The sequence below is a fragment of the Prionailurus bengalensis genome, chromosome D3 (assembly GCF_016509475.1).
Source record: "Prionailurus bengalensis isolate Pbe53 chromosome D3, Fcat_Pben_1.1_paternal_pri, whole genome shotgun sequence".
NCBI lineage: Eukaryota > Metazoa > Chordata > Mammalia > Carnivora > Felidae > Prionailurus > Prionailurus bengalensis.
Genome location: NC_057356.1, coordinates 72,041,502 through 72,066,481, shown reverse-complemented (window position 1 = coordinate 72,066,481; position 24,980 = coordinate 72,041,502). Strand labels below are relative to the sequence as shown.

General features: G+C 35.5%; 1 protein-coding gene across 4 annotated transcripts in view; it reads right to left on the bottom strand.

Moving 5' to 3' along the window:
• Positions 1 to 24,980, bottom strand: part of DCC (DCC netrin 1 receptor) — a 1,143,392-nt gene that overhangs the window by 580,853 nt on the left and 537,559 nt on the right. For all 4 annotated transcript variants that reach the window (XM_043558863.1, XM_043558864.1, XM_043558865.1 and 1 more), the window contains exons 4-5: positions 22,962 to 23,112; positions 21,634 to 21,770 (exon numbers count right to left, since the gene is read on the bottom strand). In XM_043558863.1, the coding sequence (XP_043414798.1) occupies positions 21,634 to 21,770; positions 22,962 to 23,112 (288 nt within the window). The remainder of the gene's footprint in view (positions 1 to 21,633; positions 21,771 to 22,961; positions 23,113 to 24,980) is intronic.

Below are 24,980 nucleotides of genomic sequence, written 5' to 3'. Positions count from 1 at the left end.
AGCATCAACAGCGGAAGGTGGTTTGGGGGTTAGGAGGATAAATGTCAAATTTAGCAGGATTGTGTAAGTCATCTTCATTTATAAATAATACATTACAATATGGTAACATGATATTTATCTAGCATTGCAGAGAAATTTTGTATTCTAGGAACACAAATGTTTTTGATAGCTGGAGGTTACAACTTCAAATGCCCCTAAGAAAAGTTGATGAGAAGCTATCTAAGATCTATTACATAATTTATCTGCCTTCTTAAACAGACTAGACTAAAATAAACAGACAAGCAAAGTAAAACCTTGAATTCTTTAAGTTTATCTTCATGAATAGAATATTTTACTATATTGCAATGCTGCTTTCCATGTCTAGGGTAGGAGATGGGGCTGTTGAGCCATATATGAAATGGCCCATGTTCTAGTCTGCAAGCCAGTAATTCTCCAATATCAGAATCACCCATGGGAACACAGATTATTAGTTTCCTTCCTGTACAGTTTCTTTTTAAGTAGGTTTGGACTGGAGAACAAGATTTTGAATTTCTAACATACTCCCAGGTGATGTTGCTGTTGATGGCCCAGAAATCATATTTTAATTAGCACTGCTACAGGCCTTTTCTCCTTCCTTCCTTCCTTCCTAGCTGCCTACCATTCATCCATCCATCCATCCATCCATTCATCCATCTATCTTTTATAATGGTGTTCCTAACTCCCACTCCTTCACCTATGACTTATCAATGCTTTCCATGTGCTCTTATAAAACTCTCACAGAAAAAAATAAGTCTTTGGCGCTCTCTCTCTCTCTCTCTCTCTCTCTCTCTCAAAATGAACATTAAAACATAAATAAAAAAAAATAAAACCCAGCCTTGATGTCAAACTTTGATATTCTCTGTCACATCCTAGTCCTTTAAAAAAATTTCCAATAACAATGTAGAGAAAGTCCCCCGTTTTGCTGAATGCTAAGAAAATAAAAACAAATAAGAAACATTCATTTCTTTTCTCAAATAATTTAAATTTTAACTATACATATATATGGGCCTTGTGTAAGTGACACAGAAAATGCTTTCACACATCAATTAAAAGATCATGATGAGCAGGCCCCAGTGGCCTATTGGATAAGGCACTGGCCTCCTAAAAGATCATGATGATATAAACATAGATTACTAACGTTTTTATTATTTGTACCCTGAACTTTCAGCCACACTTCCCATGTATTTCACTACACATCAGTCATTGCCTTCACATGTCACTTCTGTGTCTGCCACTGAACAATTAAAACACTTACATGGATGTAGTTAAATATGCACAATTATTATAGCAGATAGGATTAAAAATCAACGGCAAATATCCAAAACAATTTTAGATACATAAAGTTTATGTGGCACCAAAATACCAGTATCAATCAGATCTAAAGGGGGAAAGAGGCAACAAAGATGATGGCTTTCTAAATTCCCCCTCAAACATTCATATTTTGGAAGTCTAGATCAATATAACTATTTTTATCAATTTAGTCAATCGCCTGTAAAATGTGCAATGTTTCTACCTTCTGAATCACTACAAAAATTCAATCAAACCACAAATCTACACAGCAGAATATATAAGCAAATAAAACACCAAAATGGCATTAAAATGAAAGTCAGAGGTATAAAATAAGACAGAGGAGATAATCATAACAGTAATAATTAAATGCTTACTCTGTGCCAGGAATTATACTGTTTTAAATCTACTATCTAATTCAGTATTCGTACAATTTTGTCATATAGCTAGCAAACAATGCCAATATTCAAATTCAGATTGTATTTGTTTCAATTATCTCATGATGATAATTTAAATTGTGTGTAATATGAATAAATGAAACCCTCTTTGGAAAAAGCAAAATATTTCAAACTGGGTAGATATGAACAAACACAGGAGACACCCCCATGACATTAAAAGACACACCTAAAAAGCTCTATATACTAAAGAGAATAGTATTAAAACACATAAAATACATTAGAAATAAAATGGGTTATTGGGGCGCCTGGGTGGCGCAGTCGGTTAAGCGTCCGACTTCAGCCAGGTCACGATCTCGCGGTCCGTGAGTTCGAGCCCCGCGTCAGGCTCTGGGCTGTTGGCTCGGAGCCTGGAGCCTGTTTCTGATTCTGTGTCTCCCTCTCTCTCTGCCCCTCCCCCGTTCATGCTCTGTCTCTCTCTGTCCCAAAAATAAATAAACGTTGAAAAAAAAAAATTAAAAAAAAATAAAAAGAAATAAAATGGGTTATTAATGGAAATAATGTAGAATTAGAAAACTACTTAATTTCATGAGTGTAATAAACTTGAATACTAAAGCAAAATTTAAAAAGAAAACAAAAAGTTCATATTCTAAATTCATTTTGCATATAAAGCAAAAATTCTACACACTGGTCAACTGAATTTCGCAGAATATTAGTAGTTTCATGTCTACATAGTGGCAAATCCTACAGTCAGTAAATACAGTAAAAATCAGAAAAAACAACCCAAAAAAGTATAAACCTACATAGAGAATTAGAACAGTAAAATATTAATAGTAGTTATCTATGGATAATAAAGTTATGTTGGGATTTTTGTCTACTATTCTGTATTTTCAAATATACCTGTAATTAATATGTACCTGTGTCTTTCATAATGACCAGATTTTATTTTAAAAGAAAGCAAGTATAAATGCATTCATGTGTATATATATGTGTGTGCATGAGTGTATTTGCATATATACATACACATATACACATATGCTAAAGAATATTTTAAAACTATAATACTGTAGCAGTCATCTATTCCTGGACTTTGTTTCATGAGGTTGGATAATGCCTTTTTTAAACATCAAGGAGATATCCTAAATAATCTAGGAGTTTCCTTCTTATAAACCACTTTGAATCTCCTCTTCCATAAATATTAATTTGTGTTTGTTATTATCTTTCCAGTTTGTGAACTCTTTTGTGGGGAACAACACCAATAAATTTATCACCAGGGTATATAATTTTTATATCTTTATACCTAAATCCTATACTTCCTTTTTTTTCTTTTTTGTCCTAAAATTACCTTCAAGCTTCAAGAGAGTTCTCCTAGGCATAGTATTCTTGAATTTGTCAAATATGTCCACGTTCCACTTAGTAATATCCTTCATGGATATGAATTTGATTGTGTCCCTTTTCACCCATAATTTTTCTGAACAGAAAATTTCCCATCCGGTCTTACTATTTCATTCCTTTGATCATTTCCATTAACCTTTCAGGCTTTTCTAACTGTTTTATGGCCTTAATGGAATACACTGAATCAAACTATGAACTCTACTCCAAGTACAAAAATATTATTAGTTCTGTTCAAAGACTTAACAAAATTATATAGTACTGTTTTTTTTCAATTTTATCATGGTTATCTATGGAATTTGGTTGAACTTTTGAAGTGCTACTCTATACTGGACTGTTTTCAAGAAATAGTTGACATAGATTCAGTTATTGTTTTTTCTAGACACAATAGAGAGAGAGTAATTCATTTTATCAACATTGCTTGGATTATACTTCCCCAAATATATTACCTTTTACCTTCCACACCTGAAAATCGTCCACTATTATTTTGCCTATTCACACAGCATTACAAAATGATCTGGCAGGGCCCATCCCTGCAAGCTGTTCACCAGTTTTGAACAGCTTCATAATCATCTGCAAACTTACAGATCTGTCTCAGTATAGTCATACAGCCCACCTTTCTCCTCAGGCCCACATTCTTCCAGTCTATATAACTGGAGCCATTTTTACTTGATTGTTGGTTTAGTCCAACCTCATGTGCTGATACTAGTCCTGTATACCAGTGGGGGATTTCAAGAACTTGAACAAATGCTATAGGTGAGAAGATCATGTTTACCTGGATGCTTTCTAATTCCAGTTGTACTTCCCATCCTGTTCCCTACCTTGACTGTTCTTCCTTATGACCAAGCCCCTCCATTATATTCCACTTATAATAATAGGTCTCTGTATGCAGCCTGCTCACCCTACTTTTGTTTGGTCTGGTTTTTAAATAGGATGTCTTGCCTTACTCTTGTTAATATCCTGCTTCCTTTGCTAACTGCCAGGTCAGTCTTCCTTCTCCAAAAACAGTGCTTAAGAATCACCTGGAAGGCTTATCAAGCTACAGCTTCCAGGCTGCATCCCTAGCAGTTCTGATTCAGTAGACCACGGGAAGGCCAAAAATCTGCATTTCTAACATGCTTACAGATGATGCCAATAACTGCTAGCCTGGAGATTACACTTGGAGAATCACACAACTTCCATGATTTCCATCTGTTTTTTGTCTGCCAGGAGCATCCCTCGATGATCCATCCCATTAGATAGCTCATTTGGATTGTCCTGAGGGGCTTTCCTACGTCAACGGGCGCTGTTCCTTCCTCTGACTATGTATTAGGAAGGTAAACAATACCAATTCTATATTTCTGCTTCCTGAAATAACGATGCCAGTGAGGATGATGGCAACGACAATGGCAATGAAAATGAGCCTGCATTTCCTCATCTTCAAGGTGGAGATAAAAATAGTAGCTCCTTTATAGATTTCTGAAACTGTTAAATGAGAAAGGACAGCACTTTGCATGGTGCTTGGCATGTAATAGGTCCCCCATAAATGTGGGTTATGAGGCCATCGACGTAGATGATGATGGCAACATGTCATTAACTCAAGAGATTGACCGATTGACTAGTTTGGGGGAACATAACAGTGAACAAAACAGGTAAGGATTCTGCTCTGGTGGAGACAGAAACAGTGAATGAGCACACAGATAACAACAGATTACAATAAGTACTACAAAGAAAAGAGAAAAAGAAACAGAATAACTGGGAGAGGTTGATTTTGTCAGAATGCACAAGGGCAAACCCCATAAGAAGATAGCATTTGCAATACGATCTAAGTGAGGAGTGGCTATGTGAAGAGCTAAAAGAAGAGAACCGCAGACATGAGTAACTACCTAAGCAAATGTTTTGAGACAGGAAATTGTTCGGTTTGTTCAATGAAAAGGCCAGAGGCCACATTGGTGGAACCTAATAGACAGAGGTAGAATGTGCTGAAGCCAGAAGAGAAATAAACACGAGCTAAATCCCAGAGGTTGGTAGGATGTGGTAGGGAGTTTTTAGTTTAGTCTAAGAAAAACAGAAAGACTCTGAGGGTTTTAATTTCTAAGAAGGGCACCCTATGTTCTGATTACATGTTAACAAGATCATCTGGGTAAGAATGGGTTGCAATAAGGCAAAACTGCAAGAGATGGTTAGGAGGTTCTAGGTCTGGTCCAGGTAACAGGTAAGAGGAGTTGGTCTTAGAGTGAGGGAGGTCAGGATGGACAGAAGTTGGTAAGTTTTCTGGAGGTTGAACTGCTATGAATTTAATGCAAGGTATAAGGAAAACAGGGCTCAAAGCTAATGAATGGGTTTGATGTATCACAACACTAAGACTATATTCAGTAAATCAAAATCTCTCTACTTATTTTGACAGTTTTTAAATTTTTTTAATTACATTTCTTTATTTTTGAGAGGTAGAGAGGGACAGAACATGAATGGGGTAGGGGCAGAGAGAGAGGGAGACACAGAATCCAAAGCAGGCTCCAGGCTCTGAGCTGTCAGCACAGAGCCTGACGTGGGGCTCGAACTCACAAACTGTGAGATCATGACCTGAGCCAAAGTCGGACGCTTAACCGACTGAGCCACCCAGGAGCCCCTGACAGTTTTAATTTGTATTGTATATGTGAATGATAAATATTCATTCTTATCTGAAGCCAATCTAATTATGAATACTTATTTTCTGCATGATTTTCCTAATAACTTACGTTGTTGACATTTTTTCATAGTCTTTGCTAAAGTGTAAATAATGGTAGCACACTTCTTAAGCTTCCTCCAGAAACATTGTAATATTTTTAGCTCAACTTATCTTTTTAAATAATAATAGCTAATATTTATTTAATGCTTCATATGTAGCAGACCCTGGTTCATGCCCAAATCATTAGACTTTGCAGCCCACCCAAACCAACAAAACTTACTCCTCTTCTCTTGCTGATATCTCTCAAAGTCCCACTTCTACAACTTCTATTCTGTGCTCCTATGTGTTATGATAAATTGTCCTGCTTTAAGTTCTACTATTCTCAGAGTCAACTCTAGTGCACCTCTTTAACAGTTTTTTTCTCCTTGAGCTTCTCTGGAATGTCAGGAGATGGTAAGAACTGTCAAACTTACAATGTAAGATCTTAATGAGACTTACTGGTCTGAGTTTGAGTAATCATGGAGATTGCATGTTAACATACAGACACCTGTTAATAACAGTAACAATGACAATGCCACTTACCAAGGGTCTGCTATGTTCCAGGCACTGTCCTGGAGCTGCATACAACATGCATCATTTTTGCTTAGTCTAATTTCTAACAACTCTTCAGGGTAGATGCCACTGACCCATTGCACAGACAATGCTTAGAGGTGGAGTGATATGTTCATAACCACTCCCCCAGTGGTGCCCTCAAGCCTAGACTGGAGCAGGTTGGAGGAGCAGAAAGGGGAACAAGATGGTAGAAGGAAGAGGTGTGTATAAAAGGAACGATGATGGGAATGCAAGCTGGTGCAGCCATCTGGAAAACAGTATGGAGGTTCCTCAAAAAACTAAAGATAGAACTACCCTATGACCCAGCAATTGAACTAGTAGGCATTTATCCAAGGGATACAGGTGTGCTGTTTCGAAGGCACACATGCACCCCCATGTTTATAGCAGCGCTATCAACAATAGCCAAAGTATGGAAAGAGCCCACATGTCCATTGATGGATGAATGGATAAAGAAGATGTGGTATGTGTGTGTATATATATATATGTGTGTGTGTGTGTGTATGTATATATATGTGTATATGTATATATATATATGTGTGTTTATATGTATATGTATATATGTGTGTATATGTATATATGTGTGTGTTTATATGTATATGCATATATGTGTGTGTGTATATATAGATATCTATATATATAGATATAGATAGATATATACATACATGCACACACACACAATGGAGTATCACTTGGCAATCAAAAAGAATGAAACCTTGACATTTGCAACTATGTGGATAGAACTGGAGGGTATTATGCTAAGTGCAATTAATCAGAGAAAGACAAAACTCATATGACTTCACTCATATGAGGACTTTAAGAGACAAAACAGATGAACATAAGGGAAGGGAAGCAAAATAATATAAAAACAGGAAGGGGGACAAAAACATAAGAGACTCTTAAATATGGAGAACAAACAGAGGGTTGATGGAGGGGTTGTGGGAGGGGGGATGGGATAAATGGGTAAGGGGCATTAAGGAATCTACTCCTGAAATCATGGTTGCACTATATGCTAACTAATTTGGGTGTAAATTTAAAAAAATAAAAAATAAAACAAGTTAAAAAGAAAGGAAAGATGAGAGTCATAATCACACAAATGCCCCTGCTTTTAGGGCAGGTGCTATAAATTGTCTATACAATGTTCATCCAAAAAGAAGAAAAATGCAGTTTGCAGTGGAAGTGAAAAATGAGAACTAATTTGCTCCTTTGTTTACATGGAAGAGAGTAAAGAGGTGATGAGAAGAAAAACTCGCTCACTGATATCTTCTTCTGAGGCCAGAATTTCATTTATTATTTTATTATTGTCTTAAAAATCAAACAAGGAAAATGTCCCTGCTGACACTTTTCCTTCCTACATATATCTACATAATGACCCTGTGTCGTCTTAGTTCCCTAGATATTTTGCAAGCTAAATTATCATTCCAAAGGAGAAACAGTATTATGTGCACAGTCCCCACATCTATCTGGCTAACCACCCTTTAAGAATCTCTCTCTCTCTCTCTCTCTCTCTCTCTCTCACACACACACACACCACAATCCCCCAGCTCATTTAAAATTTCTTTTGTTTTCATGCACTGTAAATTGGTGATAAAGTGTTATTACTGAGCATTTGGCAGTTGGACTCACTAACTACTTTTTGAATGTCAGTAAGAACATACCAAGGGAAAATTGAATTATATAATGTAATCACTTGGGCTAATTATTTTCTTTGCTGGTTCTCTAAAGAAGCAGTGGATGCAAACTCACTAATATCACATTTATTTTTCTTAGCAGGAGACAAGCATTGGGCTGTGATTAAAGTGGCATCATCATGTTGCTTTTTACAGAATGTGTAATGGGTCTGAACTGCAAGAATAAAAAATCAGGTGCACCCATTAATCAGGGTAAAAATCCTCTTTTAATAGGGTAGGCAGTCTCCATAAAAATGTATACAGTAAATGGCCACTACCTATAGGCCAAAGTGGAATAGCTTTTCTGCTGATAGCAGGACATTCTTCACCTGAAGCTCTCTTTCAGTCTCCAAATACAGGGGGAAAAAACCAACACTTTCAACCTTACACTCCTTCCTAATTGCACATAGTACTTCTCAAAAATTAGACTGTTAGAGATTCTGACAAGTCCTGAAGTATATACCTATTTAATTCAACTCTGTTTGAGCCAACATTTTCCAAACTCAGGTAATCACAGATGATTTTTTTGTTTCATCTTATTTTGCTTATTTTTTTCGTTTTTATTAGGAATACCTAACAATACACATATGGCTCTGGGAATGTTGGTGAACAGGACTTTTTAGCCTTCATCTGTATTAGATGCCTCACTTAACTGTATCGTTGCTGCAACTTTAGCTTTGTCCATTTTATTCATTCTGAACTTGTACCCAAAATGTGTTTCACAGGGATTAAATACTGACATATTGCTATTGCTGTTTAGAAAAGCAAAATTTTTATTACTATTGCATAGCAACAGCTTTTCTGAACAACAAGAATATAGATAAAATGAGAAAGAACACCTGCAGTCTGAGCATTGTGTACAAAGATTTTCTTTTTTGGTCACAAGAAGAACTAAATGAATGAGAATTGTTTGTTTGCTTTTTTTTTCCCACATACTGAAGTTCGACATTCAGGATGAAAATCCAAATTCAATTCTAGAAGAAACAAAATGTACATTTCTTACATATTCTTAAATGTTTAATTCATGCCAACTAATATGTAAGGCATTGGGGACATGACAATGACTAAGATACAACCCTTCTCCCTTGAGAAACTGCCTAACCAGTGTGTTGTATGGTAACAGTGGAATTAACAGGAAAATATGGAAGCACAGGGAAGGGAGAAGGGTTGCTGCATGGGTGCACATGATCCAAAGATCAAAAAGCATTGTGCATACGTGATACAGCATCAGTTTAAAAGAACAACAAAACATACACACACAAAATTATTCTTTCTGAACTCAAATGTTTTCACCCAGATAGCTGGAGACTTCATGTTGCCCTCAGCACTTTCTCTGTGTGGCATTCCATTTAGCCTGTTCCTATGAAAGTGGTATACCTCACCCCACACACATATGCCCAGAAAGAAGCCATTATAACTCAATAATAAAAAGACAAACAACCCAATCTAAAATGGGCAAAGTTGGGGGCACCTGGGTGGCTCAGCCAGCTAAGCCTCTGACTCTTGGTTTCAGCTCAGGTCATGATTTCATGGTTCATGGGATGGAGCCCCAGGTTGGGCTCTGCACTGATAGTGCAGCGGCTGCTTGGAATCCTCTTCCTCTCTCTCTCTCTGCCCCTCCCCCAGGTGTGCATGCACTCTCCCTCTCTCTCATAAATAAACTTAAAAAAATAAAATGGACAAAGGATCTGAAAAGGCATTTCTTTAAGAAAGATATATAAATGGCCAATAAATCCATGAAAAGATACTCAACATCAGGGGAATGCAAATCATACCCACAATGAGATACCACTTGACACTCATGAGGCCAGCTAGATGTAAAAAAAAAAAAGAAAGAAAAGTTAGCTAAAAACAAGTATTGATGAGGATGTAGAGAAATAGAAATGTTCATGCATTGCTAGTAGGAATGCAAAATGGTATAGTCTCTTTGGAAAACATCAGCAGTTCCTCAAATGATTAAGCATGGAGTTACTATAGGACACAGTGGTTCCACTCCTAGGTATATACTCAAGAGAACTGAAACCATCGGTCCACACAAAAAGTTTCTGTTTATACAGAATTATTAACAATAGGCAAAAGTAGACATGATCCTAATGCCCATCAACTAATGAATAAATAAAACATGGTATATCTACACAGTGGAATATCATTTGGCCATAAGAAGGAATGAACTACTCATACACACTATAACAAAGTTGACCCTTGAAAATGTTTTACTGAGTTAAAGAAACAAGTCACTAAACGCAATATATTCTATAATTCCATTATTGTAAAATTTCCAAAATAGAGAAATCTACAGAGATGGAAAGTAGACTTGTGGTTGCTTAAGGGTGTTGGTAAGGTAGAGGGAAAAGAGAGAACAGGAGGATGGGGGATGACAGAGTACCGTGTTTCTTTCTGAGGTGATGAAGGTGTTCTAAAATTCACTGTGGTCAGATAGGGTTGTAAATATCTATAATTATGTTGAAACCATTAAATTGTAGACTTTAAATGTGAAGTTGTCTAGTATGCGAGTTACAATGAATGGTATCTCTATAAAGCTGTTTTAAAGCATTAGGCAAGAAACTTATCACACTTTAAATACATATTTGTTGAACAAGTGGATAAATAAGTCAACAAATGTATAGATAGAACTCCAAATGTTTTACTTTAATAGAGTCTACCGTTTAAAGACATGTTTTCAAGTTGGTGCATTTTGCCTTTAGGCACACTCACTTCCACCAAGTGGTAGTAGAAGTTGAAAGTACAGAAAGAAATGTCACACTTTTGCTCTCCAGCCTTTCAAAATTGGCAGGCACGACTGATGCTAACTCTTGCTAACTTTAGTGAAAGCACTCCTGTCTTAATGCAGTTTGAGTTCTATCACAGTCCAACTCTTTCTGGGATAATCTGTACATGTGGTACCTCAGGACAACTTTGGCATGGAATGCCCTTTGGGCAGCTTTTTGCCACTATTAGCAGCCCTCCCTCTAAATCACAGATGGTCAATTCACCTTGCTTAGACTGTTAGGGCTAATAAAAATCATAGCCTTAGACTGCTTTTTTAATGCTCTGAATTACTACATCACCTTAGCCTTTCTCCTGGAGCCTCTACTAACTTCCTCCTTTTTCTGAGAAAGAAAAAATAATTAGATTCATAGCCATCTCAAGGATAAATGCAAAAAAACTGTTCAAATTGTTTTTCCAGTGAGAGAGGGAAGGAAGTAGAGATCACATAGTAGGTCTTTAACAAATACCGGCATGATAAAAAATAAATCCTGTCACAAATGCAACCAGTATTTCCACAGATGGTAGAACTGCAATTTAAATACCGAATCACTTTACACTAACAGCCTGAACATACCATGTTTCTTCTAATACATTCAACAGGATCTCCTAAACACTATTTTGGATAGAATTTTTGCACACTCATAATGGCTATGATTTCAGGTGAACAAAAGTAACTATAATAAGAAATCAACATAGTATAGGAAGAAACAGCAAATAGATTATTTTGATTTTTTTAAATTTAATTCTTCCTTATGTTATGCATTTTTATCATGTACATTTGGGATCATATCCCTACATGAAAAAAAAAAGCCTCTTAACTAATTTCATTAGGATCCATTTGGCAATTACCCTATGAAAGATAATCAATAGAAACTTACCTAAGACACTGCTTTTATGACTATAACCATTAAATGCATATGGGTGAGGGGGTCACTGCTCATAAAGGCCAATTATAGGTAGACATGAAATTTAAGCACTGCTACTTGGGAAGAAGCAGTGATGTTCTAAATTCAGAAGAACTCCATTCAAACAAAGAGTTATACACTATAATAGAGGGGTAAATAGTATCTTTATTAATATATTCTGTAACTACTTTCTGTTTATAGCTAAGAACATAAGCCCAAAACCCAACACTGGTGATCCAACAGCAAGTTTAGAAAGGCAGCAACTGAACACGTGACTGGAGGTGGATGTCCCAGTTACTCTCCAAACAAAGGAATGGGTCAGTTCTCTCTTTGATCAATTATATGTGCTCATAAAGTAGCAACACATCACGTTTGTTTCAGTAAAAAATGATAAAACTAAAGCACAAGCAAAAAGATAAAAGGACACAGCATCATATCCATTTTTAATTACCATATTTCCTTCTATTACCAGACATATCTGAGAGTTGATGGAGTGTGAACATCTGCATGCTTGCTGTAGCAAATTGAATTTATAGAGCATATCTAAGAATTGAGTTAAAAAAGAGAAAAGAGTTTCTTCATAGTTAATGATGTATTTGTTATTAAAATTGGGACATATCATTCAAAATTATAGGATCTAAAATGTTAGTAATACCTTATGTTTATAAATTACTAAATAAAAAGATGGTGATACTAAAGAAAAAATAAGCCAGGGGATATTTAGGTCTTTGAACTACACATAACCTAGTATATAAACAGAGAAATAGCTTTTGATTCATTGCTCTTTTTTCACACTCTTGGAAGTTTAAGATCCTTGGTATTAACAATATATAAGTGTTGGTAATATACTTCTTTGTTGTAGTTTATGCTTCTACAAAACTAATCAAGAATCTTTTTAGCAGTATAATGCACAGTACAACTACTCTTTCTGTGGTTATATTCACCCGCTGTGGCTGCTATAACAAAATATCACCACAGACTGGGTGGCTTAGACAACATAAACTTATTTTTTCACAGTTCTGAAGTCTAGGAGTTTAAGATCAAGGTGGCAGCAGGGTTGATTCCTGGTGAGACATCACTCCTTGGCTTGGAGATGGTACCCACTCTGTGTCCCCACATGCCCCATTTTCTGTGTGTTTGCACTGGGAAAGAGAGAGAGAGAGAGCTCTGATGCCTCATCTTCTTATAAAGATGTCATTCCTATTGGATTAGGGCTCCATTCTTCGGACTCCATTTAACCTTAATTACCTGCTTAATAAAAGGTCTATCTCCAAATACAGTCACATTGGTGATTAAGGCTTCAACCTATGGATTTGGGGAGAAAGAATTCAGTCTATAGCAATGTCCTATAAAAGCACATGAGTCGCCATAAAGAGCTTAAAAAAGATTTTCATAGAAAGTTATATAACTTATATACAATGCATATATAATTATATTCCTTATGTTTATGTTTAAAGCTCAGATGGGCCAGAGAACAAACCAAGGTTTTGAGTGGCCAAGATGAACAAGACACAGTGTCTGTTTATTCTCACAATATAGCTGGGAAGAAAGCATGGATAGTAGGCTGTAGGGACACAGAGGAAGCTAAAAAAGATAAAATGCTTTACAAATTTGGATACCATCCTTGTGCCACAAGGAATCTCCAGGATTCATGAGAATTATATAGGGACCCATTGTTGCTTTGTACATTTTTGTAGGTGAGGAAAAATTGGTATGGAGAGGTTGCATAAGATGTTTTAATATTTGTGGCATTTCTTTTTTTTTTTGTTTTGTTTTGTTCTTGTTTAATTTTTGCAACTATGATTTAGGATTCTGCTGAGGGCTGGAAGAACATCTTATTTTTCTTTATTTCCCACAGCTCCCCAAACCATGTCTCCTATTCCAGAATCCTTCTCTCTCAAATTTCATACTTAAGCAATCATAAAGCCCTACAAGGAAGTAATTATCATCCTTTACAAATGAAGGAATTGAGGATTAGGGAATTAAATAATGGCCAATATGAAATAACCAATAAGGCACAACCCAAAAATCAGTTTGTGTCTTTCCACTGCCCTCAAGATAAAAACCTAACCACAGGAGCAAACCATTCACTATCTATACCACTTTCGCCATCCACTATCAGACTCCCTTTGGACCCACAATTTTCAGTCATATTAGATGACTTCCTCTTCCCCATCCCTGGTTTATCTCCATACCTTTGCTGGCTTACTTCCTCTGCTCAGAATCTCTCTCCTCATCCTTCCTCTCAACCTCCAACTCCCTTCCTTCATTGTTGTTGAACTGTTTTTTGGGGTCCCTTACCTCCCTCTTTTCCAACTTTTCTTTGGTTTTTCTAGTAATTGCCTACTTCCTGTCTGTTTACCTAACTAGTCTTTCAGGCCAGGACTGGTGTCATATGCATGTTTCTATGCCCAAAGAGTGCCTGACAGAGAACAAAAGATGCACTCAACTGTCAGTGGCCATGTCACTATGGATGCCGTGGTTTAGTTGTATATCTGGGCCTATAAGTCATGCTTGGTTAGGTCACTATACACCTAGCCATCGTTTTTATTATTCTTAAGCATTTTCAGAAGAAAGTGAGCTACTGTTGGCATTTTCCTGTCCCACCATGTTACAAAACGATAGTTTTTAAGAAGGGTTGTTAACTTCTACTGGAAATATTAATCTGCTGTCTTCTTAACTCACTTTTAAGATGACTTTTCTAAACCTTTCTGAGTAGATTGGTCTATTATCTATTTGCAGAATCAGTACATTATGTAATGGTTGAGATAATCATATGCATTTGAAAGAATATGGGAAGGAATTTTGAAGAAAAATTTTCTTAGAAATAGGAAATATATATTATATATGTATATTGCATGTATATATATGCATATACACATGTATATGTATGTACAAGGTAAATGTATGTATATATACTATATACATTAAAATATAATTTAATATGTTTAATCCAGTGCCATTGAGCTTAAAGAACTTATTTGTGTGACATTCTTCTCGTGTGCACATGGAACATTCTCCACATAATGGGTCACAAATCAGCCCTCAACAGTACAAAAAGATGAAGATCATACCTTGCATATTTTTAGACCACAACACTATGAAACCCAAAGTCAACCACAGGAAGAAAATTGGAAAGACCATAAATACTTGGAGACTAAAGAATGAATGGGTTAACCAAGAAATTAAAGACAAAATTAAAAAGTCAACGGAAGCCAATGAAAATGAAAATATGACAGGCCCAAATCTCTGGGATGCAGCAAAGGCAGTCATAAGAGGGAAGTATACAGCAATCCAGGCCTTCATAAAGAAGGAAGAAAGGTCTCAAATACACCACCTAACTTTATACCTAAAATAGCTGGAAGAAGAACAGCAAAAAAGCCCAAAACCAGCAGAGGAAGGGAAATAATGATTAGAGCAGAAATCAATGATATCAAAATTAAAACAAAACAAAACAAAAAACAGTAGAATAGATCAATGAAACCAGGAGCTGATTCTTTAAATGAATTAACAAAACTAATAAGCCCCTAGCCAGATTAATCAAAAAGAAAAAGAAAAGGACCCAAATAAATAAAATCATGAAGGAAAGAGGAGAGATCACAACCAACACCACTGAAATACAAACAGTAATCAGAGAGTATTATGAGCAATTATATGTCAACAAATTTGGCAATCTGAAAGAAATGGACAAATTCCTAGAAACATATAAACTACCAAAACAGAAACAGGAAGAAATAGAAAATTTAAACAGATCCATAACTAGTAAATACATTGAATCAGCAATCAAAAATCTTCTAACAAATAAGAGTCCAGACCCTGATGGCTTTCCAAGGGAAGTCTACCAAACTTTTAAAGAAGAGTTAATACCTATTCTTTTGAAGCTGTTCAAAAAAATAGAAATGGAAGGAAAACTGCCAAACTCATTCTACCATGCCAGCATTTCCTTGATTACAAAACCAAAGACCCCAATAAAAAAGAGAACTACAGACCAATTTCCCTGATGAACACGAATGCAAAAATTCTCAACAAGATACTCACAAACTGGATCCAACAATACATTAAAAGAATCATTCACCACAATCAAGTGGGATTTATTCCTGGGATGTAAGGCTGGTTCAATATCCACAAATCAATAAATGTGAACATCACATTAATAAAAGAAAGGATAAGAACCACATGATCCTATCAATAGATGCAGAGAAAGCATTTGACAAAACACAGCCTCATTTCTTAAAAACAAAACAAAAAACCAAAACTGTCAAGAAAATAGGGATAGAAGGATCATACCTCAAGATCATAACGACCATATACTAAAGACCCACAGCTAATATACTCAATGGGGAAAAACAGTGCAATATTACTCAGTGATCAAAAGAAATCTTGCCATTTGCAACAATGTGGACAGAACTAGAGTATATTATGCTAAGTGCAATAAGTCAGTCAAATAAGACAAATATCTTATGATTTCACTCATATGTAGAACTTAAGAAACAAAACAGATAAACATAAGGGAAAGGAAGCAAAAATAATATAAAAGCAGAGAGGAAGACAAACCATAAGAGACTCTGAACTACAGACAACAAACTGAGGGTTGGGGTAGAGGGATGGAGTAAATGGGCAAGGGACATTAAGGAGGACACTTGTTGGGATGAGCACTGGGTTTTGTAAACAATAAATCACTAAATTTTATTCCTGAAATCATTATTACACTATATGTTAATTAACTTGGATTTAAATTTTAAAAAAATACAAAAAAATGAAGGAAAAAAAAAAGAAAGAAAAAATAAAATGAATGGTATAAAGTAAAAAATTGTAAAGGTCAGGGGCCCCTGGGTGGCTCAGTTAGTGTGTGTGAGCTTAGCATGCTATATGTCAGTAGAAAACCATTCTGAACACATTCCTAGAGGATGAACCCATAGGTTTCTGTCCCCAAAGCAAAAGTCTTAGGCAGGCAAAACACCTGCCCCAAAGGATTTCTTTTCAGAGGTGTTTTCTTGGGAGAAGTATAAAGTCAAGTACCACATGGAGTGATATGTGTTACTTACAGTGGCAGGGAAGAGGATATGAGAACTCTTAGATCTGGTTACAGGTTATCAATTATGTGCAAAGGACTGATCTAATAGACTTTTTTATGTTCTACAAAGCCAGATTATGCTAATTCTAACCAACATTTCTCTAGAAAGTTGACAAGGCAAATAATTGAGAAAACCTGTACACAAAGGTCAACTTTTAATAGTGCATATTGTTTATATTGCTGCAAACAGCTTTAAAAAGCATTCTAGAATCCTTTTGAGAAAGCTCAAGATTGTTTTCATTTTGTCACCAATGTTAGATCCCATGGCTTCTCCTCAAGAGTGAATTTTCCACCCATCTCCTTCTGCATGTATATGGACAATGCACAGGGTTTGTCCAAGGCCAGACACTTCATTGGTTAAAGATCCCATATCTTTTTAAAGTATGCATTTCTACATTGATTCAGACATTGAATCAATCTAGGCCTAAGGTAAAGCTTAGAAAATAAATCAGGCAAATCTCCTGAATGTTTATTAAGGGTGATTATAATTCTTGAGCCAGAAAGCTAGTTATCTGGGAAATAATAATGGACAGAATACCATTCTTTAGTTCTTTTCTGAAAAACAAAGTTTAAAAAAAACAATCATAGCACTAGTTCTTTAAACAGAATATAACACTGTTCAGAATTCCTCCCTCTGCAATCTCCTTTTTAAGAATTTACCTGCCACCACTTACTCAGGTTCTGTCTTTTATGAGAGCAAAGACTATCAACTCTTCATATCTTCACAGATTCCATGTAAACATACAAAATTGAGGGAAAAAAAACCATACTCAAAAGGCAGGCAATTCACTGGGGGCAATTAGGGCAATTAATTGTATGAATCTGTAATTACACTACAAACCTAATGAAGCCAGACCTCAAACCTTTTGTAGGTTTCCCAGAACCTAGTGCAGTCCATGTACTCAAAATGCATCCACCAATGCTAATTGATGAATATTCTAATAGATCATAAACATTAACATAAATGGTTATTATTAGGAATTTATTTATTTATTTATTTATTTATTTAATTTATTCATATGCACTTTATTTTTTTTTTAATTTTTTTCAACGTTTATTTATTTTTGGGACAGAGAGAGGCAGAGCATGAACGGGGTAGGGGCAGAGAGAGAGGGAGACACAGAATCGGAAACAGGCTCCAGACTCCGAGCCATCAGCCCAGAGCCTGACGCGGGGCTCGAACTCACGGACCGTGAGATCGTGACCTGGCTGAAGTCAGACGCTTAACCGACTGCGCCACCCAGGCGCCCCATCATATGCACTTTAAATAAGTTGTCCTTAATCCTGTCTAATACAGATTTCCCCAAGAGGTTTAACTATTAAGGAACTCTTTAAAAAATGTTTATTTTTTATTTTTGAGAGAGAGAGAGAGAGAGAGAGAGAGAGAGAGAGAGAGAGAGAGATATGGAGAGTGCACAAGCCAGGGAGGGGCAGAGAGAGAGAGAGGGAAACAGAGAATCCAAAGCAGGTTCTATGCTTTCAGTGCAGAGCCTGATGCAGGGCTCAAACCCCAAAACTGTGAGATCATGACCTGAGCTGAAGTCCAAGACTTAACTGACTGAGCCACCCAGGCCCCCCTATTATGGAACTTTTAATATCCACTTTGTAGTGTAAATTCTTTAAATATACTTAATGTTTATTAACTCTGAAACTCTTGAGGAAGACCACAGAATTTCTCTTGTTGTGTACAAAATGATATCATACTTAAATAGTCTTAGTTCAAGCAGGTTCACATTCAAAGCCAGTCTAAGTGCAAAACAGAACCATGATTTGAAAGGCAAAACAAAAGCCTGATAAAATGCATTATTAAAGCTTATAAGCACAAGCTTGGATTTCTTGCGGGGTTTTATCTTGTGAATAATTTACATTATGGTTAAATTCTTAAAACTGATGAAAACTATTTGGATAACACTGATAATGAAGTTCATTTCTTTTCATCTTTTACTTAAAAAAGGAAAGTAATAAATTACATTTTCTATATAAACTTAGTCCTGCAGGATGAGCTTAACTTTGTATCAGAATAGTCAATGACTATATCAAAGGTTTTATTATATCAACGTTTATTTTTAGCCTGGGTAGATGAGTTAAATAGAATTATGATTATCTCCTGAATTAAGGCATGCCTTCTATAATAGTTATAGATCATACTAGGTCTGTGGGAGATCTTTAAAATTTATACCCTGGGCCATCTGGATGGCTCATCGGTTAAGTGTCTGACTCTTGATTTTATCTCAGGTCATAATCTCATGGTTCATGAGATCAAGCCCCATGTCATGCTCTGACAGTGTGGATGCTTGGGATTCTCTCTCTCCCCCTCTCTCTGCGCTTTCCCCATTCACGTTCTCTCTCTTTCAGAATAAATAAACATTTAAAATGAATGCCTGTTACCAAGAAAATTAAAAAAAAATTCCCAAGACATAAACACAACTGCATTTTTTAAATTAATAATGCTTCTAATTTATAGATTCAACATGCAATCTATAATGAAATTTTTGGAACTAGAGTGATTTATTTAGAATAAAATTTGAGTCTAATAGCAACAAAGCCAGCATCCATAAAGAAAACTATGTGATACCCTATATAAAATATAAAATAAAAACAAAAAATAGAAACAACAAAATATATACACAAAGAGACTACACAGCACAGTTACTCTTCTTCCTATATAGAGAGTTCCTGCAAATAAACAAAATAAAGATGAATATTTTAATAAATATATGAAGGTCGGGGCGCCTGGGTGGCTCAGTCGGTTAAGCATCCGACTTCAGCTCAGGTCACGATCTTGTGGTCCGTGAGTTCGAGCCCCGCATCGGGCTCTGGGCTGATGGCTCAGAGCCTGAGCCTGCTTCCGATTCTGTGTCTCCCTCTCTCTCTGCCCCTCCCCCATTCATGCTCTGTCTCTGTCTCAAAAGTAAATAAAAACATTAAAAAAATTAAAAAAAAATAAATATATGAAGGTCAAAAAGATTGATAGGTAACTCACAAAATGCAAAATGCAAATGTCCAGTAAAACTATAAAAAGAAACAAATTTAATAAGGATGCAAATTAAAACAAAGAGACTCCATTTTATAAAGTTGTTAGGCAAATATTGGGGCATAGAGAGAAATGTATTCTTTCAGAGACAGGCAATTCTTGCACTGCTGGTGTGGGTATGAACATTTTTTGTGATAATTTTCCTTAGGATACAAGCAAATAACTGACAAAGATACAGAAGAATAATCATCAAAGTGTTTTTGGTGGTGTGTGTGTGTGTGTCTGTGTGTGTCTGTGTGTGTCTGTGTGTCTATGGGTGTTTAAATAGAACATGGAAACAAGATAATCCTCAACAATATAGAACTGGAGAACATACACATATACACAGGAACACATAAAAGAAGAAGCTATGAATGTCAGTGTGTGTGTATATATGTATGACCCTACATATATTTTTTGGCTAATTTCTCAGAAATCCTAATTTATATGCATTTAGCTTAGATATCAGTATGAAGTATCATGTGTCTAAATACTGTGTATTAATTTGATATAAAATCTGATCTCATATATTTGCAATTATAAGCTTACCTATAATCATTATAAATTCTATGACTGCATTTGCCTTATGATCAGCAGTATATATTACAATATAATTTCTATATAGCCATCATGTGTTGCTATACTTTGATGTTACAAATGTAAAAGTTCTTTGTTTCATCAAAAAACTTCCACATGAAATGACTACATTAAATTGCTACCATTTTAAAGACCAGCTGATGTTTCAGTTAGAATAATGCTATCTCTAAAACCAAAGAATTAAAGTCCTTTGCTTATTCGTAGTTTAATATTTACAGTTTGATCAAAGAACAAACAACTCCATTGTCTCACTCTCACATACATCATTACCCTATCTGAAGATGAAAGCACTTTCTGAATAAACTTTAAAGCCAAAAAGTAAAATGGATAGAATAATATTATGATGCAGGTTAGCAGATGCACTAGGCATACCATATCTTTTCATTTCTACTGAATAACTTAAAAAGTCTATGATTTTTCCTAGGCTTTTTACAAGGTAAAAAGATTTATTCCAGAGGCAAAAATCCAAAGACTGGTAAACAATTTTTGCTGTTGTTACAGGAAAAAGCAATTGGAATTCAAATGGTAAAGCACTTTCTCCAAATTACATGATTCAAATGAAACTGACTAAAAACAATCTGGGGTAGATGATAAAAGAGGTGTTTGAGTACGTACCCTATATAACAATTATTAATTTGCAATGGTATGAGGTAACCCTACCTTTCTGAATAATATGTAACATCTGTGCCTCTTAAATTTCTTTAAAGATTCTTTCTATGAAAATTTTCCTTAGATGCATTTGATTTTAATGGTTCACTTTCAACATCACATCTACAGTATTTCCATATTAACAAAACAATCTTACCAAGACATTTGAATTTAATGTCAGGGACCCTGTCATCTCAAGTGATATCTGACTTTTCCACTCCAGTGCATATTGTTTATACAATTTCTCTCATTCATCCCTTCATTTACTTTCCCCAGATAAAATATTTGGGAATCTCCCCTTTTATATTTAACTCTTTTGCTGCTTAAGACATTTGTTTATTAATAATTTTTCATAGGTTTCAGTTGTATCATTGGAATAATTGGACTAAAGAGTGATGCATCCGGATTTTAGTCATGAGCAAGTATTCAAACACTGCATTTAATCCCTATGCAATTAATCAAAGTAGAGAAAGGACATGTGTGAAACACTGGGACTTCATAATTTCATACTAATAAGCACAAGAGGTAATTCAGGAATAAGCATTTAAAGTGTCACAGTGATGCATTTTGAGAAGGGCAGTGTAAATGAATCTTGAGCCATTGACTTACCCAAGACCGTGAGCTCTGCAGAGGCACTAATATTCTCATTTTTATATGTAACAACACAGGTGTAAGTTCCACTATCATCATCTGTCACATTGGAGATAAGCAGATTGCTTCCACCCAGTAAAGAATACTTTTTGGACCTGAAAGACATAGGCATATAAAATTAGAGAGCAGATTAATGTAGGGATATTTAGGTGTATACCAGGCAATGTACTCAGAGATTTAAATAAACTCCACAAAAGATCAAATTATCAAATTAGAAAGAGAGTCTATTTTATGAGGCTTTGATAACATCACATTTATTGATCAAAAATCAATTCAAGGCAAACCAATCCCACTGGAAGCCAGTGATCAAAGAAATTAAACAGATTAAACTTGGAACCAAGCTTAATACTGAAAAGAAATTTACAGATAATCTGGCCCAATTCTCTTATTTTGGATTTGAGGACCACAAGTACCAGAAAAGTGATTCCCCACAGTGGAAGGCAATGTCTTGTGTCCTGACATCCAATTTAGTAATCTTTGTACAAAGCCACATTTCATTGTGTACCAGGAATATCTGGCTACATTCAGAGAACACATTTGACATGCTAAAGCTACAAACAGATTTCTCACATGCTTTCATATTCTCAGAAGTATAGTGACACCACACCATATAGTGTTGTTATAATATAGGTGGGAGGTGAAAGTTATGGTCTATCAACCTCTCTCATCATAGAAAACAGAAGTGTTAAAAAGGAGTACACCATACCTCCAAATCAATAAAATTAATTTCTTAAGTGAAATCCATTTAATCAAAACGTTTCAGACTAAGCACTCCATTCTATTAAGAGTTTACTTTCTAACTACGCTTTAATATGAACGTCTACTAATTCAAAGCCAGCCATGTTCTCCTTTTGTTTTATCTTAAATATTTGTTACATCTGGATATGAAAGGTATAACTGGACCTGAAAAAAAATCTCACAGACCCTATAATGACATGCTATATATTTCAAATCAGAAAATTTTAATTTCTTAATAAATATTTCACTATACCACTTCCTTAGGATGAGATTCTCCAAGGTATCTTTGCTGAATATTTTTTGGACAGTGTTATTTCAACAGCAACACTGGCTTTCTGAACTTCTTTTCTGAATTGATCTCATGGATTTTGACTCTGTCCTCCATCTCTTTATCCCAGTGGATAAAAATCTTCCATATATTGTATAATGTCAAGGAATGTGGGAGGAAATCAATTATCATTAAAAACCCTAGTATTTCTAGGTACCTTTAGCAAATGAGAAAGATAAACAGTGACATATACTTCACAGAAGTCTTCAATGTGTAATACCTGAGTTGGACGACTTCCTCTCCTCGTAACCAGGTAAAACTCGGGGGAGGATAGCCAGAAACACAGCACTCCAGGATGGCATCTTTTCCTTCAATGGCTACTACATTGGATGGTCTTTGCAAAAAATACAGCTGCCTATGTAGTCCTGGATCTGTGGAAAGAAAACACAGGATCACATCTTTTTATGAAAAGCACTGTAAAGATAAATGATGTAGCTTGCACCAATTTTTTTCCTAATAAACACTCTGATAGGGAGGAAGAAAAGAAAACAATGAAAAGATGCGAATGAAACTTATAAACTAGAATCTTAAAAGGCTTTTCCATCCCCAGTTTCTAGGATCATGCTAGTAGAATATTCTTAGCAGTTGATGACATCACAGTATAAGGCAAAAGGCAAAAGCTTGAGGTTACTAGTCACTCGTGTGGGCTGCAGAATTTCTCAGTTTCTCATTAGAGAACAAGACTATATTACCAGTAACTTTTCTAAATGTGATCACTTGAAATTTTCTGATATGTTCAGTTTGTCTGCCACTAATATCTATTCCACTTCTTCTGCTTTGTCCATTGCTTCCGTGGCTGTCAGGACGATATTAAATAACACACAAGCATTAAGAAGATAGAATGTAGAAGGTACTAAAAAAATCTGCTGTTTTCAAAACAGAGCTTACATTAAATTTTGTTTTGTATAGCAATAAGTTTGGCTGTTTCTAAGCCTTCTGCTTATTTTTAATTTCTAACAACATCCCAAAGCATTTGTCCCTAGAGCTGAGACTCTGCATAAAGAGTTCTTTATCTTTCTACCTAGCCCAAAGCATTTTCTAGCTCTATATATCCAATGTTATCCATTTGTTCTAGCAGGTAACTAAAAAAAAGTATCTATTCAACCTACAAACTCATTCCATTCACCTTAGAACTCATTTGTTCCAAAGTTGCTAAAATTATGTCAGACGGAATAAGAAAAAAATTACAAAATCCTAAGCACAAGGTTCAACACAGTTAAGAGAAAACTCTGAGAGTTAACAAATTCTCTTCCATCTCCCCACATATTCCACTCCTAATCCCTGGGACACACCAACAGCAGTCTATGGTTAGGTGAGCTTAGAGGAAATACTCCTTGCCATGGTGATACATCCTCTGACCTGACCTGCTGACTAAATTTCTATCACTCAAAGTTTATTTAAGATAAGATGTATTTCCACATCACTATTAAAATCCACATCCCCCTATGGAGATTTGGTTTAGGCTATTTTCAACTACTAATGCATTAAATTGAATTAGCATGTAATCTGTAATTTTTCAAACTCAAAGCACAGTCTTGAAGCAAAGAAAATGAGGCCATGAAATCTTAAAAACTAGGATTGGGGCAGATGGAGAATTGCCAGGGGACATTAGAACCAACTGTGTCATAGTGTGAGCCACGGAGGAGCAGAGGGGAAGTGAGGTAGGAGGAGACCTGGGGAACATTTTAACATCACTGTTAGTCTTCCTTGGCCTGACCCAACTCCATACAGCTTGATCACAGGTAAATAAAAGAATATCAACTCTGTAGTTAAAGGTTGGAATAGTAATTGTCATCTAAAGTACTGTGTGTGAAGAAAGAGAAACACTATCTGTCTTCTCACATCAGTTTCTGGTTGTTACAGCAACAAAAATAAATACTTTCACAATGAAAATATTGAAAGAATTTTTGAAATGTGTTAATCCTTATTAAATCAATATTGTAGAAAAAATGTCTCAAAACTTTAAAAAGATTGCTGGTGGGATATGTCATTTCCATTTTTGAAAATGACTTTTCAAATCAAATGAAAATAGTTGGAAGGATAATGTTGCTTAACAATAGATTTCCTGAAATAGAAGTTTCCTAAAATGTACATTATAAATAGCGATCTTAATAATGGAGTCCTATCTATCAAATGCTTTACTCTCTCACCTGTACCTCAGTAGAAATGTTTCAGCTGCATATACTGTATAATACTATATACTGTTATGCACACACACACACACACACTAATTTTATAA